General features: G+C 50.2%; 2 protein-coding genes across 2 annotated transcripts in view; one reads left to right on the top strand and one right to left on the bottom strand.

Annotated features, from left to right (window-relative positions):
• Positions 1-18,643, bottom strand: part of LOC138774416 (uncharacterized) — a 62,269-nt gene that overhangs the window by 27,430 nt on the left and 16,196 nt on the right. The window lies entirely within an intron of this gene.
• On the top strand, positions 1,605-14,630 carry LOC138774525 (epoxide hydrolase 1-like). Its single transcript, XM_069955471.1, has 9 exons — positions 1,605-1,710; positions 2,700-2,913; positions 9,664-9,844; positions 9,912-10,139; positions 10,246-10,375; positions 10,479-10,693; positions 11,489-11,597; positions 12,248-12,373; positions 13,249-14,630. Exons 1-9 carry the CDS (start codon positions 1,682-1,684, stop codon positions 13,448-13,450), a joined length of 1,434 nt encoding a protein of 477 aa, XP_069811572.1. The 5' UTR covers positions 1,605-1,681; the 3' UTR covers positions 13,451-14,630.

Raw genomic sequence — 18,643 nt, 5'->3', positions numbered from 1 at the left:
GGAGGAGGAGGGAGAGCAGGGGGATGCAGAAGGGAGAGCAGGGAGGTGAAGGAGGAGAAGGGAGAGCAGGGAGGTGAAGGAGGAGGAGGGAGAGCAAGGGGATGCAGAAGGGAAGGTGAAGGGGGAGAAGGGAGAGCAGGGGGATGCAGAAAAGGGAGCAGGAAGGAGGAGGAGGGAGAGCAGAGGGATGCAGAAGGGGGAGCAGGGAGGTGGAGGAGGGAGAGCAGGGGGATGCAGAAGGGAAAGCAGGGAGGAGGAGGAGGAGGAGGGAGAGCAGAGGGATGCAGAAGGGGGAGCAGGGAGGTGGAGGAGGGAGAGCAGGGGGATACAGAAGGGAAAGCAGGGAGGAGGAGGGAGAGCAGAGGGATGCAGAAGGGGTAGCAGGGAGGTGGAGGAGTGAGAGCAGGGGGATGCAGAAGGGAAAGCAGGGAGGTGAAGGAGGAGGGAAAGCAGGGAGGTGAAGGAGGAGGGAGAGCAGGGGGATGCAGAAGGGGGAGCAGGGAGGTGGAGGAGGAGAAGGGAGAGCAGGGGGATGCAGAAGGGACAGCAGGGAGGTGAAGGAGGAGAAGGGAGAGCAGGGGGATGCAGAAGGGAAAGCAGGGAAGTGGAGGAGGAGGGAGAGCAGGGGGATGCAGAAGGGGGAGCAGGGAGGTGGAGGAGTGAGAGCAGGGGGATGCAGAAGGGAAAGCAGGGAGGTGAAGGAGGAGGGAAAGCAGGGAGGTGAAGGAGGAGGGAGAGCAGGGGGATGCAGAAGGGGGAGCAGGGAGGTGGAGGAGGAGAAGGGAGAGCAGGGGGATGCAGAAGGGACAGCAGGGAGGTGAAGGAGGAGAAGGGAGAGCAGGGGGATGCAGAAGGGAAAGCAGGGAAGTGGAGGAGGAGGGAGAGCAGGGGGATGCAGAAGGGAAAGCAGGGAGGTGGAGGAGGAGGAGGGAGAGCAGAGGGATGCAGAAGGGGGAGCAGGGAGGTGAAGGAGGAGAAGGGAGAGCAGGGGGATGCAGAAGGGAAAGCAGGGAAGTGGAGGAGGAGGGAGAGCAGGGGGATGCAGAAGGGAAAGCAGGGAGGTGGAGGAGGAGGAGGGAGAGCAGAGGGATGCAGAAGGGGGAGCAGGGAGGTGGAGGAGGGAGAGCAGGGGGATGCAGAAGGGAAAGCAGGGAGGAGGAGGAGGGAGAGCAGAGGGATGCAGAAGGGGGAGCAGGGAGGTGGAGGAGGGAGAGCAGGGGGATGCAGAAGGGAAAGCAGGGAGGTGAAGGAGGAGGGAGAGCAGGGGGATGCAGAAGGGGGAGCAGGGAGGTGGAGGAGGAGGGAGAGCAGGGGGATGCAGAAGGGACAGCAGGGAGGTGAAGGAGGAGAAGGGAGAGCAGGGGGATGCAGAAGGGAAAGCAGGGAAGTGGAGGAGGAGGGAGAGCAGGGGGATGCAGAAGGGACAGCAGGGAGGTTAAGGAGGAGGAGGGAGAGCAGAAAGATGTAGGGGAGAGGGTAGGCAGGTGGAGTAGGGAGAGCATGGAGGAGGGCTCAGTTGTCTCAGGTGATTTCCTTGTGCACTTTGGTGATCCTGGCGCCTGATATTTGCACAGACAGGTGGTACAGAGGGCGGGCGGCTTGTGCCAGCCCCTACATGTGATAAGGGCAGCCACAGGACAAAGGGCAGCCACAGTGAGACGGCGGGATAGCAGAGCCTACTATGTGGAGACAGCTTCTGGAGGATGGCAGGTGAGGGTGGGGGTGCATTAGGTGTACTCTACATGTTTCTGGTAGGACCCCAATGTATTCAGGGTAAAGTTGCCCCCCCATACTGTAAAACTTTGCAAACATTTTCTGGCCATCTCCCCACCCCTGCATAGACCCACTGATAACTTGAATCTAATATTGTAATCATCCTGAATGGTTTATACTCGAGCTGCAACCAAAGCTGGAATCACAATTCTGCAGGAACCTTTTAACTAGAAAACACAGTTTATACTTGTATATTAACGTTGGTGAGAGTTCAGTTGTGTATACACATTGCGGTTATATTGCAGCTTCCATCTTGTTATCGCAAAAAAAGCTACTACAATAATATAATAATAATAATAATAATAATAATAATAATAATAATCACTGGCTAATAGAAAATGAGCCATCAGTCATCTAAGTACTGGCAAAGTACTGAACAGACACATAATGAGTAAGATCTGTCAACAGCAGCTTGCTGACTGTTTCTAGGGAATAACAAAGTAAAAATTAAGTGAAAAATAATTGAAAGTTGCAAAAATGTTATTACGTGATGCCGGAGTTTATAACTATGAGAGTGAGCAACGGTGCGGCTGTTGCCTGACATGGAGTTCTCAGCTTCCCGGATCCACACATCCCAGTCACCCGTCACCCCTCACCTAGTGCCCAGGATCATCGGTCTCATAGATAAATTAATGTTTAACAGTGGGGTCACCTTATTGCGGGGGTCCACTTAATTCCTAACTGCTGGATTTGTCTCACAGAGGGAGCTTGGAAAGGGGGGGGCACATAATCAATATCTGTTCATAACATTGAGCCTTGTGCTCCAATCACATCCAGAGCTGCATTGACTAATCTGCTGATAGCCTCTGTGCTGCTGTGAGGCCGTAGAGTTCAAATCCTATTCCTGCAGTGAGAAACCCTTTAAACCATGGCGTCCATTTTGGCAAAGTCCTATAATGTGATGTCGGACCTCTTCCTTCCCACAGGTCGGCCTTTGCTGAGCATTGGCCTCACAGCCTCCTGGTCCCCGTCGCAGTCAGCCTTGGGGGAGCGCTCCTGTGCTGGAAGTTGCATGGACAGAAAATCAAGTCTATAGAGCTGGGAGAAGGCTGGTGGGGCTCCGGGGAGAAGCCCGTCAGCCATGGAGAGGACCCTCGTGTGCGGCCATTTATCATCGAAGCCTCAGAGGCCGACATAGAGGTATGAGTGGATCCCACCCCCCTCAAGACTCACGGCAGACCCCAGTAACTCCATAATATAGATATAAAACCCATGACTGTGATGTCTCCCAGGGGATAGGGGGCGCCCTGGAGCTTAAGGGTAGGGCCACACCTGGCAGATTTGCTGTGGATATTCTTTTTTTTTTTAAATTCTTTATTTAGAGCAAAGGCAGGGAAATACAACAGCACCTCGGCGCAGGAGTGCATTTAAAGGAACCTGCACCCACACAGAACGATTAGCAAAAATAACAGAGTAAAGACGGGATGCATCATACACCATAATAAGCAGAAACAGCAACTACACAGCACACCAGGCGTCGCCGGATTCCCCCTATTTCCTCAATATTTATATAGAGATAAAGGAACATAGCCACCTGGGGTACCCCCAAGACGAGGGCGGTGAACTCCAGGATTCAACAGAGAGAAGAAAGTAGCCCTAACCGAGGTGTAGGAAGAGGGACGGGGAAGAGGGGGAGAGAAGTAACATAGGGGGAGGAAGAAAAGGGGAAAAGGAGGGGAAGGGGGGGTGGAAGGAGGGAAAGGAAGAGACAGGGAGGGTGAGACTGCCCCGTCCCCACTGCCGTGTGGACCTGCGCCAGAGTAGGAGTCCTGCCCGAAAACCACCCCCCCACCGGTGTCTGAGAGGCAATGTGGAGCCTCCACAGAATGGGTCGAGCATCCCCTAGTCCGGGTCTCCTAGGAGGCCAGCGTACTCGGGCGTGTCTTTGAACTCCATCCAAGCCATCCACGTTTGAGTGAATCTCTTGTTGGAATCCGTCAAGGAGGATGTAAGGTCCTCCATCAGCATCAGATTATTCACCTTTGTAATCCAAAGGGACACAGGAGGGGGTGTAGCTTTTTTCCAAAAGAGGGGAATGCAAGAGCGAGCCGCCATCACCAGGTGATTTCTGGGTTGTGATATCACAGTGGTGCAGGAGGAACAATGCCGGTGTGAGCTCAGAGGAAAGGTTAGTGATACGTCTAATCATGTTACAAACCACGTCCCAGAAGGGCCGCAAGGAGCTGCATGACCAGAATATGTGTACGTGCGTACCATCTTCCCGGCCGCACCGCCAACACACAGGGTCCACATGCGGCCAAATGGCATGAAGACGGGTAGGAACCCTATACCATCTAGTGAGTATCTTGTATCCAGCTTCCTGGAACCCAGAATTCATGGACGACTTGTGGACCAGGAGAGGGATCTTATCCCTTTGGGGAGTGGTGAGAGTCAAATTCAGATCGGATTCCCATTTTAGTAGGAACTCAGGGGGTTCCTGATCCGGAGGAGAAATCAAGAGTGAGTATGTCAGGGAGAGCGAGTGGCGCAGCATACCCTTGTCCAAGCACATAACTTCGAACGGCGTCCTAGAAGAGCCAAAGGAGGACGGCATCGGAAGCAAGAGGAGGAAATGACGGATCTGCTGTACACGCCATGATCCCTGTGGCATTGGATCTCTAATGTCACCCAAAGCCTCAGAGGATATCCAGTCATCTCGGGACAAAAAGTCCTGCACTCGAGTCCTACCATGCTTAGACCAGGCTCTAAAAACAGGGTCCTCTATCCCTGAGGGGAAGGACGGGTTACCCAAAATGGGGAAACAGGGCGAGTGAGAGGGCAGCAGGTGTTGTCTACTGGTTGGGGAGGAGCAGGCGAGTAGTGTGGGACCAATTGTCGGGTGAGTTTTTAGAGAAGGGACAATGGAGGGGTGGATCCATGGCAAACAGGCGAGGGGGGCGCTAGCGAAGGACTGTTCTAGTGAAACCCATGGCTTAAAAGCTGCATGCCTGCACCAGTCCACCACTCAAGTGAGCAGCGCGGCCTGGTGGTACAAACGGATATCCGGCAGGCCCAGCCCGCCTCGAGATTTCGGGCGGCACAGTAGAGACCTCTTCAAACGGGGGGCTTTGTTATTCCACACAAATTTAATTTTGAGGGACATCATAGCTTTAAAGAAGGAAAGCGGGATGGACGTCGGAACACATTGGAATCTATAGAGGAGCTTGAGGAGGACATTCATTTTCAGGATGGCACAACGTCCAAACCAGGAGAAATAGCCCCTTGACCACTCGGCACAACTAGACTGAATTTTAGATAGAAGAGGGGGGAAATTTAGCTCGTAGAGTTTCCTCAAATCAGAAGGGAGAAGTATACCTAAGTATTTAAGGGCGCCCGAGGACCACCTGAAGCGGAAAGAGGACCGGAGCGTCGACACCACACATTCAGGAAGCCCCACGTTCATTGCTTCCGACTTTGCAAAATTTATCTTGAAGTTAGAGAGATGAGAGAAAGCATCCATCTCCTTAATCAGAGAGGGAAGAGAAATCGTGGGATTGGAGACAAAAAAAAGCAAATCATTGGCATACGCCGCAACTTTATGTGTGGTGTCGCGCACCGTGACCCCTCCCACATCAGCATTGGAGCATATTCTACAAAGGAACGGTTCCAAGGTCAGCACGAAAATGAGAGGCAACAGGGGGCAACCCTGCCTAGTACCGTTAGGAATCCTGAAGTCCTCTGAGAGAAGGCCATTAACCCTGACCTTAGCGGAGGGCGTATGATACAGGGCAAGAATCCAGTTCAGAAAGCCACATCCCAAACTGATGTAGGAAAGAGTCTCCGACATGAATGACCAGTTGACGCGATCAAACGCTTTCTCAGCGTCAGTAGAGAGGACTATGAGTGGCAAATCTTGGGACTTGGCCCTGTGGAGTAGATTAATAGCCCTGATAGTGTTGTCCCTAGCTTCTCTCTGTGGCATGAAGCCCACCTGGTCAGGGTGAATTATCCCCCCAAGGAGGCCGACCAACCTTGAGGTCAACATTCAGGAGGGAGATCGGACGGTAGCTACAGCAAAGCGTGGCATCCTTCCCCTCCTTGGCAATGACCGAAATGTGTGCTCGAGTGGTATCTAATGGCAACTCCCCCCCCCCCCCGAGGACAGGGAATTATATGCCGCCAGGAAGTGTGGGGACAATTTACCAAGGAACATTTTGTAGTATCCGAGGGTAAACCCATCTGGGCCCGGTGCCTTGCCCGTCTGGGACTCCTTTACCGCTAGAGAGAGTTCTTCACTGGTAATTGGGGATTCCAAAGTTTCGGCCACCTCCGAATCAAGCCGTGGCATTCCTGAGCTGACCAGGTAACGTTGAATACGATCCCGGAAGCCAGCGCTGAGTGTGTCAGGGTTTGAGGCGTCAATATTGTACAGTGTGGCATAAAAATCTTTAAAAGCGTTTGCAATATCAGCAGGCATGTGGAGGGAGGTCTGTGCAGGGGATCTAATCATGGGTATATAGGGCCTAGCCTGCTGCAACCTCAAGGCGCGCGCCAGCGCCCGCCCCGGCCTGTTGCCATGTTCGTAGTAGTAACGTTTGCATTTCGATAGAGTGGCCTTAGCTTTATGTATCAGGTGGGCTCTCAGCTCCTCTCTTTTGGCCAATAGGGCAGCGGTGGTATCGGGGTCCTGGGTTCTTTTATGGGTTACCTTTAGGTCTCTTAACTGGGTCAAGAGGCGTTCGGTCTTCGCCGTCCTTTCCCTTTTTAGTCTCGCTCCATGCTTCACTAGCTGGGGGTCCTGTAAGAGGGACGCATTCAGTTTCCATTGCCCCTGTGAGGTGCGCAAAGCAGGCAGGTCCAGAGTCAGTGTGACAAGGGCGTGGTCCGAGAAAGTTATACTATCAATAGAAGAGGAACGAGTCAGGGGCAAGTCTCTATGGCGTACAAGAAAAAAGTCAAGTCTAGAGTAGTGGTTATGGGCCGGGGAGAAAAAGGTATAATCTCTGTCAGTTGGATGGTAAAGACGCCATACATCCACTAAGCGGTGGTTATGTAGCGTCTGTCTAAACCGAAGGATCATCGCGTGGCTAAGATGAGAGGAGCCAGAAGATGTGTCCAGTGAGGGGTCTAGGGCCACATTGAAATGCCCTCCCACCAGGAGTGTCCCTTCCACAAAGTCGTCCATGGAGTCAAGCATAACAGAAAGTGCCTGCGCCTGGCCCGTATTGGGCAAGTAAAGGGAAGCAAATGTAAACACGTGTGTGGCAATGCGGCCTTTAAGAAGCACCATCCTACCTGCATCGTCCGTCCTGGTGTCCATGTGGTCCCAGGGTAGGTGTTTGGAGATCAGGATACTCGACCCGCAGGATTTGGGGTTAGATGAGAAACTATGATAGGCAAATGGGAAATATGCATTAGAGATGGAGACAGGTTGAGACTCTGTTAGGTGTGTCTCCTGTAGGAAGACCACATGTAATTTCTGTTTGCGCAAAAGATTAACCAAGATAGAACGCTTGCCTGGGTCGTGCAGGCCCTTTACATTCAGAGAGCCCACCCGGAGGTCCAGCTGAGGTGGAGACATGTCGCCTAGTGGGGGGGAGGGGCAGGAGCAGTAAAGATTAGGAGGGTAAAGAGACAAGGAGAGGGGGGAGGTAAGTGGGGAAAAGAGGGAGGCGGGGGGAAGCAGGGGGGGGGGTATACGAGGTTCAGGAGATTAGATGCCCTGTATCCCCAGGCAATAAAGAAAGCCAAGGAGAGGGGCCAAGAATAGGAGACAAACACAGAAGAACTCCCAAGAGGGGGAGAGGAAGGATACAAGAAAGAAGGGCGGGTAAGACCCTGAAAGATCCTAGCTGGAGACCACCTAAATCGAGGGCCCCAGGAAGGGAGAGAAAGGAGAAAGGTAGAAAACCATGGGGAGAGCCGTATCCAGTGACCACCATAACTGGCGAATATTTCTCCAAAGAGGCATCGCACCCCCCGACAAACAAGGGGGGAGGAGCGGGGCCTCCACGGGGCACAAAGCTTAGCGGGGGAAAAAAGGGGAAAGAAAAACATAAAACAGGTATGAGCAAACATCTGACTAAACGTAGGAACATGTGAGAAGGCACTCAGGCATAAACATAATATGTGGTCAAATCACAACCGGACACCGGAGACCATGAAGACGAATAACCTCCGGAGGGAAGGTCTATCCAGCGGGCAATGAGAGGTTATGCTGTAACACATGGGGACAGCAACATGGGAAGGGAGGGTCACAACAGAGTCATTGTCCTGTGGAAAGTTCCCATGTAACTGATGTCCAAACTGGGGACGGAGCATAGGGGCAAGTATGAGGAGCATGGAGGAGTTCAGCCTTCAAGCCTCCTCAGGCAAAGGGGCCGACAGATCCGGACCTGCATTAACATCCGGCGGAGGGAGAAACTCATCCCGAAGTATAGGGGGGGCTGACGGTCTGCGACGACGTCTGTTCGGGGGTGCTTGGGGGCGGTCCAATGACAACCAGTCTGGGACCGATACAGCTGGGATCCCAAGGAAGGTGAACAGTTCCGGCAGCTCTTCCGGGCGGTGGAGTGGGCACGTGTCATTGTTTTTCCGGATAATGACATGGAATGGGTGGCCCCATCTATAAGAGGCTCCAGCCTAATGGATCGCCACCAGCAAAGGTTGCATACTCCTCCGCATGGATAGCGTGCGGGAGGATACATCTGGAAATAAATGGACCACGGTGTCCTCAAAGCGCACATCTCCATGCTCTCCTGCGGCGCGCAGAATAGCCTCCTTGTCTGCATAATAATGTAGTCTGCAGAGTGTCTCTAGGTGTCCCATCAGCGGATTGGGCTCTGGCCACCCGATGGACGCGGTCTATCACATAAGTGGCATCAGCAGGGCGGTGGGTGACCTGATTAAAGATGGTAGAGACCCGGGTTAGAAGGTCATCCTGTGCGCCCCGCTCCGGGAGGCCCTTCAGGCGTACATTATTACGTCGCCCCCAGTTTTCTTGGTCATCTACTAACAGGGACATGACCTGTAGCTGGTTTCTAGTACTGGAGGAGTCATCTTCCAGAGAGGTAACTCTGGCGGATAGGGCAGAAATGGCGTCCTCCGCGGCCGAGGCGCGGGTAGTCAGAGACGTCACATCCTCCCTCACGGCCTCCAAGGCCTGTTGTTGGGCGGCTTCAATACGTTGTACCACCAGATCTTAGTCCTGTTTAGAAGGGAGGGCTTGTATAAGGCTGCGTAGCAGCTGCAACTCACTTTGCACAATGGCGGCGGGAGAGTCCTGCTGCACGTGGTCCGGGACAGCCATGGCCGGAGCGGTCGCCAGCGGGGAGAGGCTCCGTGGAGGCGAGTGTGACCCCCGAGGCCCGACCTCAAGAGGACCGGGAGGCTGGTGATCTGTCCAGGGCTCAGAAGAGGAGGCAGGGTATGGGTCAGCCATCTCGCGCTGTGAGGAGGTGACCGGCGCCATGTTGTTGTGCAGCGCGGTCTGGGGAGTCGCCGGAGCCGGCCTGAAAAAGCGATCAATACCGGGGGTAGAGGAGGCGGATCTCGTCATCGAGCGATTCAGGGGATCAGCTGGGGTGCTCTGATGTTTGCGCATATCAGATGAGCAGTGTGGAACCCGCTTATAGAGGCTGTAAGCGGCCGCTGGAACGGAGCTCCTGTGAAGAACATCCTCACGGGTCCATGGCCAAGCCACGCCCCCGCTGTGGATATTCTGCCGCATCAGAACATGAGAAGCATCCACAATAAATCTCACAATGATTGACATGCTGAGGATTCAGGTCATCTTCCACTGTGGATTTTTCGGCAGTTTGCAGTTGAGGTTTCAGAGGTCTCACTTTACTGCTGCTGTAAACGTTGTGGACTTCTCCGCATTAGCGTTCTGTGAGGCCCTATCCTCCGCATGGCTCCAGCAGACTCCTGTGTATTATTATGTCTTTCCAGGATCTTCACCGACGCTTGGATGCCACCAGGTTCTTCTCTCCTCTGGAAGACGCCAGATTCCTCTATGGGTTTCATTCTTCACACCTGCGGACAGTGATTTCCTACTGGAGGAACAAATATGACTGGAAGAAGCAAGTGAAGACCCTGAATAAATATCCGCACTTCAAGACGACCATAGAAGGTAGAGAAGACAATACATGACATAATCTCGAGAAACTCCTGACACGTGTGTGATCTTTACCCCACAGGTCTGGACATACATTTCATCCATGTGAAGCCATCACATCTGAGCCCCGGACAGAAAGTCTATCCTCTCCTCATGGTCCATGGCTGGCCGGGCTCCTTCTATGAGTTCTATCACATCCTCCCCCTCCTTACGGATTCCGGGAACCATGGTCTCAATACAGACATTGTCTTTGAGGTCATCTGTCCGTCTATCCCAGGATATGGCTTTTCTGATGCGCCATCTAAGACGGGTGAGTGCCAGACTCCATCATAGATACAGTTTATGGAAGACGTAATTGGCTCTTAATGACGTGATGACATTTCGGTTTGGCATTACCCTTTTCTCTCTGTTTATAGGATTCAACGCTTTCGCCGCCGCCCGGATCTTCTACAAGTTAATGCTCAGACTTGGCTTCAATGAATTTTACCTCCAGGGTGGGGACTGGGGCAGCAGAATCACCACCATCTTGTCTCAGATGAAGCCTGAGTGAGTGTCCATGGTGTGTGGTAGGATTAGGACATGTCTGCATTATCTGGGGGTAGAATATTTGGGGTTGTTCTCCATTCATAGTTCACATCTTTTCCCGTAGGTCAGTAAAGGGTCTCCATCTGAACTTTGTGATGCTTCCGACTGGAGGCTTGGGAAGGCTGAAGTCACTGCTGATCGGCCAATACATGCCCTGGCTGGTGGGGTTGACGAGAGAAGATGTCAGACGGCTCTATCCCTACATGGAGAAGAACGTGTTCAGGATTGTGCGGGAGACTGGATACCTGCACATACAGGCCACCAAACCTGACACCATAGGTGAGTGGCCCCTATGTCCAGATGGTCATAAGTGACAATGGTGGCAGTGAGGAAGCCTGGGAGGCAGCAGGGTCAATGAGGAGAAAGGTATAAGGGATAGAGGGATGATAGCAGGCTAGTTTCATATACATATGCATATCAGTTTCACATAAAGTTGCAGAAATATCTTCTTCCACACTCTGGAGCACTGCACCCCCAGCTTACAGATCTGTTCCTGCTTCTAGTGATCCAGCAGATAGTTCTGATCAGTGTCCTGGGTGACGCTATGTACAATATAATTTCTCAAAGAAGACTGAAAGCTCGGAATAATTTTATAGTTGTTAGGGTTATTCAGTGAGTGCAGAGATGAGTAGTAGTACACATAGGGGACACCCCCAATCCACCCACCCAGTGGATATACTAAGGGCCCTATTATACGGGATGTTATCTTTATAGTGTTCGAATTGAAACGATAATTGTTCTGAGTAATCATGGTAACTCAGGCCACGCCTCCTCTCCCTTGCCGCAACTATCTGGTGAGCTGGGGTTACAACCGGCGTACGCCACAGAGACGCTAAGAATTACCACTTTCTCTGTGGTGTGTGCCAGGAACGCAACCTTCATAGATGTCCCCCATAGGATCCTAATCAGGTACAGGGGACAGCAGCATCTCGTAAGTGAAGTAGGAGACATTGGCCCATACTATTATTTATTATACAGTTTATCCGTCCATGCACTATTGATTTCTAGGAAAACTTTTTATAACCTATGAGATCACCGGTCTCCTTAACTCCACATCGTCCTCGTCTCCCATAGGGTCTGCTCTGAACGACTCACCCGCCGGACTCGCTGCCTACATCCTAGAGAAGTTCTCAACATGGACTGACAACTCCTTCCGGGACCTAGAAGATGGCGGCCTGGACAGGTACAGAGTTACCTATAACTCTGGAGGATAAGACGGCGGGTCACAGCATATGGAAATCTGTTTAAGACCATGATGCTTTGCAGAAAAACTTTTTAGGGTATGTTCACACTGAGTAAAACAGGCGTAATGCCGTCTGTCTCAGTGTCCCATAGCCCGTCTATGGGAGAGCGCACTCCTCCACAGCCGCCGCTCTCCGCTCAAAGAAGTGACATGTCACTTCTCTGAGCGGAGAGCGGTGGCAGGGGAGGAGCGTGCGCCCTCTTACTCACTCACACCGGGACACTGAGCACGGCAGGATTCCGCAGAAGAGAGATCCACCACGGAATTCCGCCGTATTTGCTCAGTGTTAACATACCCTTAGGCTGTAATCACTAGTATGCTATGCTTATACACCAGTCACCTCCAGAGCTGCACTCACTATTCTACTGTTACATCTTGAGTCTGGTGACCTCCAAAGTATAAGAAGACATGATGTAACAGCAGAAGAGTGAGTGCAGCTCTGGAGGTGACTATAAGGCATAGATGTAATCTGGATGTGACAGGAACGTATGACACAGTTCAAACATATTACACCCAGATGTAGATCCATCATCTTGGGACACGGGTGGTGAAGATTTTGCTGTTGACTGATCCATGTCTCTTCTGCTAAGGAAATTTTCTCTGGATGATCTCTTAACCAACGTCATGATCTACTGGATTACGGGATCAATCGCATCCTCCATGAGGTTCTACAAGGAGAACTTTACGCGCAACTATAACCGCACCCCTGACACCAAGTAAGTCTTCGAGATGTGGGGAAAGTTCAGGGATGTTGATGGGGGAGGGGCTGATGATGTACAGGGGACATTTATAGAATTACATCATGCTTGCGTGCATTTAAAGGGATTGACCAGGATCAGAAAACATGGCTGCTTCTTTCAAATACAATGCCCCCTCCGTCCCCAGGTTATGTCTGGTACTGCAGTGCTCAGGTTTAGGGATTCTCGTTGACAAAGCAACTAGGTTCTTGACATGTCAATTCTTTGGCCAGAGAATAAAGCCTATGGGACAGCTAGCTGGGAGCGTGCACTGAATCCACTGGAGGTTATCCGCGTGATTTCCTTAGGGCCCTATTCCACCGGACGATTATCGTTTGCATAATCGTTAACGATCTCAAACGACCGCTATTGCGAAAGACCTGAAAACGTTCACTCATTTCCATGGAACGATAATCGTTACTTATGATCGTAATTGCGATCGTTTTTCTTCGCTATTTCTTCGCTATTGCGTTCGTATCTATTGCGAATGACTGAACGACGTCTTATTCAATGCAAACGATTTGCGAACGAGCAACGATAAAAATAGGTCCAGGTCTTATAAAGCGATCAACGATTTCTCGTTCGGTCGTTAATCATTAACTGCATTTCAACCGAACGATTATCGTTTAGATTCGAACGATTTAACAATAATCTGAACGATAATCGTCCGGTGAAATAGGGCCCTCAGTGTGCAAGGGCACTAACAGATCCTCAGAATTGACCTAATATTTCTTCCAGCTAAGTCTCTGGATGTACAGTAAATGAGAATATTTCTAGTCACCCACAGAAGAGATTCTGAATGGTAAGAAATGTAAATATGAGGTCATGCTCTTTATGGCTGCTTCTTCTTCTAGGATCGGGGTGTATGTCCCCACTGGCATTGCCGCGTTCCCCTGTGAGTTGGCACATGCGCCTCGGGTCTGGGCCAAGCAGAAGTTCCACAACATTGTCTCCTACACCTACATGCCACGCGGCGGTCACTTTGCGGCCTTTGAGGAACCAGAACTTTTGGCCCGCGACATCCAGAATTTTGTGTTTAAGGTAGAGAAGATGTGAAGAGAGAAACATAGATGATGTCACATCATGTGTCACTGGTGACTGAATCCACTGATGTCATACCACGTCCAGAACCCATCAAGAGATTTACAGTCTACAACATCACGGCTCATCACAATTCAATGTACAGTGGTGTTTTGGATTACGAGCATAATTTGTTCTGGGGCAGTGCTTATAATCCAAATCTACTCTTAAACCAAAGCAAATTTTCGCATAAGAAATTTTTGAAAACCAGACAATTGGTCTATTCTGAATGACATGTAAAACAAATGGAACAAACATTTAGAAACAGTTGAATATATCATAAGTTACTGTACAGTATAGCAATCAGCTTGTAGTTTGTAGATGGAGCTGCAGATCCCTATAATACAGTAGCATAATACAACAGGCTAGAATAGAGAAGCAGGGCTGTCAGAGGTCTGTGTGGTCACATAAAAGCAATGGGGAAGGGGGTGTGTTCAGCATGGACCAATCAGGAAGTAAGAATCACAGAGCTGTGCAGGAGGACAGTGACAGAAACTTTATATACAGCAGTGTGAATGGTTGAGTGTAAGTGCAGGCACATTATAGCAACAGTGTGTGTGTAGCTGAGTGTAAGTGCACGCACATTATTGCAACAGTGTGTGTAGCTGAGTGTAAGTGCAGGCACATTATAGCAACAGTGTGTATAGCTGAGTGTAAGTGCAGGCACATTATAGCAACAGTGTGTATAGCTGAGTGTAAGTGCAGGCACATTATAGCAGGAATGGAGAGGATGGGAAACACAAGAGCTGATAAAGACTGCAGGGAGCATGAAGGAATGAGCAGAAAATATGTGGGAACATAAATGCAACACTGTCTGGGGAGAGAGGGGTTGCAGCTATGGTAAGATTACCTTAACAGTCCTGTCCACTGATGCCATCCCCAGCCTGAAGTTGATCTGCTATGATTTGGAAGGTGAGGGAGACTTCCTGGTTTGGAGTACAGGGCTGTAGACCACCTATGCAGACCATGCCACTCCCATGCTCCCACCCAGTACAGGGAGCTCTTAAACCAAACCAATGCTCTTATACCAAGTCACAACTTTAAAAAACTGTGAGCTCATCTTGTAAAGCGCTCTCAATCCAAGTTACTTTTAAACCTAGGTATCACTGAACTGTATCCTGAGCTTCCCGCTTAATGAATAAAATACCAGAACTACTGTAGAGACTGACACAGTACAAACAGACTCTGCAGGTTCCACCAAGTTGCTCCAGTCCTGGCACAGATTACATGGAATATCTTTCAGCTCTCCAGGTTTTGCCCCATGTACCGCAGGTTGTGGGGTGACCCCTCTGATCTGTATAGAGTGCTGATCACATAGACACAATCTGATCTGTGCAATCACTTATTTAAACCATGTTCACACAATGATTTTTAACAGCCGTTATTTGGTACTCAAAACCACAGCTGTTATTTTAAATATGAAATAATGGCTGTTTAACATACTACAGCGGCCCCACTGCCCCTTGTAGGAGATTTCAACACTGTCATGGATAACTTCATGGATAGGGTGTCCATGGCGATGACGACTGTTCGAATACCCTAAGTGCGATTTCATCTGAGATAACCTTATTTGATATCTGGAGTGCATAGCATCCTGGTGTGCGATTACAGTCTATCCCGTATATATCTAGCCTTGAGAGACGCGCACACGTTATCCTGGGTATTAGAAGTTGAATTTATTCTGCGCTCGCTCTCCAATCATTCCCCTCCAAGTCTCCTTCTTGAACACCCCGGGGTGTGGTACCCTGCTGTACGCACTTGGCTAGCGATCCTTGAGATTCCCTGGATTTACATGGCAGCGGAGGAATTCTTTAGTCCTAACGCTGGCACTGCCACCCTACAGAATGGGATATCATGAAGGACTATTTGAGGAGTTATTTTATACAACAAATTACTCATACCAAAAGAGCGAAGGGCCGTCTTCTGTCAGCTCTCCAGGATTCCCTACTGCAGGCAGAAGAAAATCATATAGTGGGTAGCTCATCCGCCACGGCCACTAGACTCAGGGAAGCCCAACAGGCGATTACAGACTTTGATTTGGAATCAGCTGCCCATAAGTGAATCTTTGCCAAACATATGTTTTTTGTAGAGGGGGAGCGTACAGGGAATCTTTCTAGCTCTCATAGAGACCCTGCACTTCTCACTCATATCCAGAACGCCAATAGTGCTCACATTAAAGAATTCTTGTCATCTATCTCTCTTTCTACCCTAGTTGATGACGTAAGAGATTCTTTACATTTGCCGCTGACATTGGAGGAATTGGAGGTCGCAGCCTCTTCCATGAGGCGCAGGTTTGGATGGGTTGCCCGGGGAGCTATTTAAAAGGAACCTGTTTGTCGACTACGACGAACATTCGCCGTTTGTTCGTTAATCTCCAGCTGCCTTCTGAGGGCTCCCGGAATACAGCAGTGTGCTCGCTTAACGCTGTGAAAGCCTTTGACGGCGTTGAGTGCCCATTCTTGTGGGCTGTGTTGGAAAAAATGTGATTTGGGCCTCAGTTCATCTCCTGGGCTCAGTTATTATATTCTTCACCTCATGCCAGGTTAAAGATTAATGGAGGCTTATCCTACAGGTTTAGTTTGCAGCAATGAACAAGGCAGGGTTGCCCCCATCCCCAAAGTTTTTGCGCTTGTCATAGAGCTACTTGTGGCTTTAATTTGTAATCATCCGGGTGTTCATGGGTTCAAGAGGTCCCCAGGAGGAGAAAATTGCACTATAGGCGGATAGTTTGTTATTGTACTTGAATGACACTGGTACATCGGCCATGGCCCTTATAAACGAATATGGTAATTTTTCGGGTTTGTCTATCAGCTGGGACAAGTCAGTGTTGCTGCCAGTTGATGCAGATTCTATACAGCTACCTGACCCTTCCACTACCCTGAAAATTGTTACAGAGTTTAAATACCTAAGGATTGTGATATCCAAAGATATAAGGGCGTATGAAAGACTTAGGGGGACATTTATCATTTGAACCTTTTTTCAAGAATATTTTTATCACTGTGCACTGTGCTTATATGTTTGCAGCCTAGTCAAGTATTTATGAATATTCGCATGTTGGTTCCCTGGCATAGCTTCCCTGGCTCTGCGCATTTTACTGCAGGTATTCATTGTAATTGGGTTTATTAGGCAAATATGCCATTATCTGCATTCAAAAAGACTTTTCCCAGCCCCCCCACCCCACCCCTTCCTCTTTTCCATTCACTGCTCATTATCAGGAAATTGTGTCTTATTGCATCAGTCATGCCCCTGTCTGTTCTTTGGAGAGGGGAGGAGGGAGATTAGTCGGCAGCAGAGAGCAGAGAAGAAAGGATTACACAGCGGGAGCTATGTGAAAGCCTCTATTCAGTGGTCAGAGAGACATTTAACTATCCCCTGCCCACACAACAACCCTAACCCTTGGGGTTGGTGCTAATCAGGAGGGTTAGGGTTGGGGCTGTGGGGAGGGTTAGACATGGGACGTAACCCTAAGCCGACCCCCAACCCTAACCCTAATACTAAACATTCGGATTAGGGTCGGGGGTCCGGCAGGGTCTGATTTTGACTGCTAGGAAGCCCAGAGTGGAGCAGCCAATAAAATCCGGCCGGGGCAGGGCTTGCCTGGGAGCTGTGTGCGCGCACCCAGTGAGGTCCCTTTGCGGTATGGGATTTAGTCACTACCGTGTGGTAATGGGGTTCTTTATCCAACAGTGCATCACTTCTACTGAGGAGGGATGGTAACAGTAGAGGGTCAAAATAAATAAAGGCAAAGTCAGCCACTAGATGGAGTCTGTACAGTAGACAGCAGATGCTGGAGGCATGACAGCTATACAGGTAACATAACTCTCCTGTTTGGGTTCCCTTACGCTTTTTTCATAAAATACACAACCTGTTTAGAAATCTAATATGGAGTTCTCAACATCCTCGTATCAAACTGGAAACCTTACAGAGGTTAAAATTGGCCGGGCTACTTGCAGTGCCCAATGCTATGTTCTACTTCCTAGCCTCTCAGCTGCAGCATATTAGGGGATGGGAGACTGACGCAATATCGGACTCTACTGCCAAACTATTGCAAGCTCATTCTAAATCCCGGAAACTATTTCAGGTGTTCCACTGCTGCTGCGGGACAGCCTACGTTACAATTGTGCCATAGGGTTTGGTGGAAGGTGAGGGACATGTATGGGCTGACGGGATGCTCGGCATATACCTTTATCTGGCATTCTCCCTGGCTGGGGGAACTCTTCTTTCTAGAGGGGTTTACTCAGTGGCAGACGCTGGGTCTTAGCATAGTGGGTCAATTGTATGAGAACGGCCAATTAAAAAGCTTTCAACAGTTAGAAGAATTTCCTATATCTAGGGCTCATTTCTATAAATATCTGCAATTGCGGCATGCATGTGAAGGGGAGGGGGACATCCTGACTTGGGAACGTGTTACTATTCCACCTATTAACATTGTGGGCACCTCTGCATCCACCTCCGGCTTAATTTCTATACAGTATATTTATTTACATAACAAATTTCTGGAAAAGTATCCTCTGACTAAAAAAGAGAAGTGGAAGGCCGACTTGGGTCCTCTTGAGGATGACCAGTGGAAGGAGGTCCTGGGGATGACACCCCAATTGTCTGTAGGTGAGCAGCACTGCTTGTCCCAAGTATATCGCCTGCACAGAGTGTACAGAATCCCAGCATTCCTATTTGAGTGGAAGTGGAAGTCCGTCCCGATGCCTTATGTCCCAGGTGCCAAAGAGGCAAGGGAGGGGTCCTGCATATGTTCTGGCGTTGCCCTAAACTGACAAGTTACTGTCAGGATGTTGCCTCCACTGTCTTCCACTGTTCTCTATTAAATTAGAACAATCCCCCTGGTCTTTTTTTCTAGGCTATGTGGAGGATTAAGGGTCCTATTCCACGGGCCGAGGAGGGCCCGATCAACGATGTAAATGAGCGGCGATCTGCTAGATCTCCGCTCGTTTACTGGTCCTATTCTACGGCCCGATGATCGTTGAGCGAGGGCTGCAAGGACATCGTTACCGATGTCCTTGCAGCAGCAGTAATACATTACCTGTCCAGGCTTCTCGCGCGGTCTTCATCCCAGGGTCCAGCGCGCTCTATCTTCTGAATGGCCGGTCAGCTGACAGGCCACACTCAGCCAATCACAGGCCGCGGCGGTCCCGGCCTGTGATTGGCTGAGCGCTC

The sequence above is a fragment of the Dendropsophus ebraccatus genome, chromosome 15 (genome assembly GCF_027789765.1).
Source record: "Dendropsophus ebraccatus isolate aDenEbr1 chromosome 15, aDenEbr1.pat, whole genome shotgun sequence".
NCBI classification, from domain to species: domain Eukaryota; kingdom Metazoa; phylum Chordata; class Amphibia; order Anura; family Hylidae; genus Dendropsophus; species Dendropsophus ebraccatus.
Note: the sequence above shows the minus strand (reverse complement) of the source record. Positions and strands in the feature narration are given on the sequence as shown.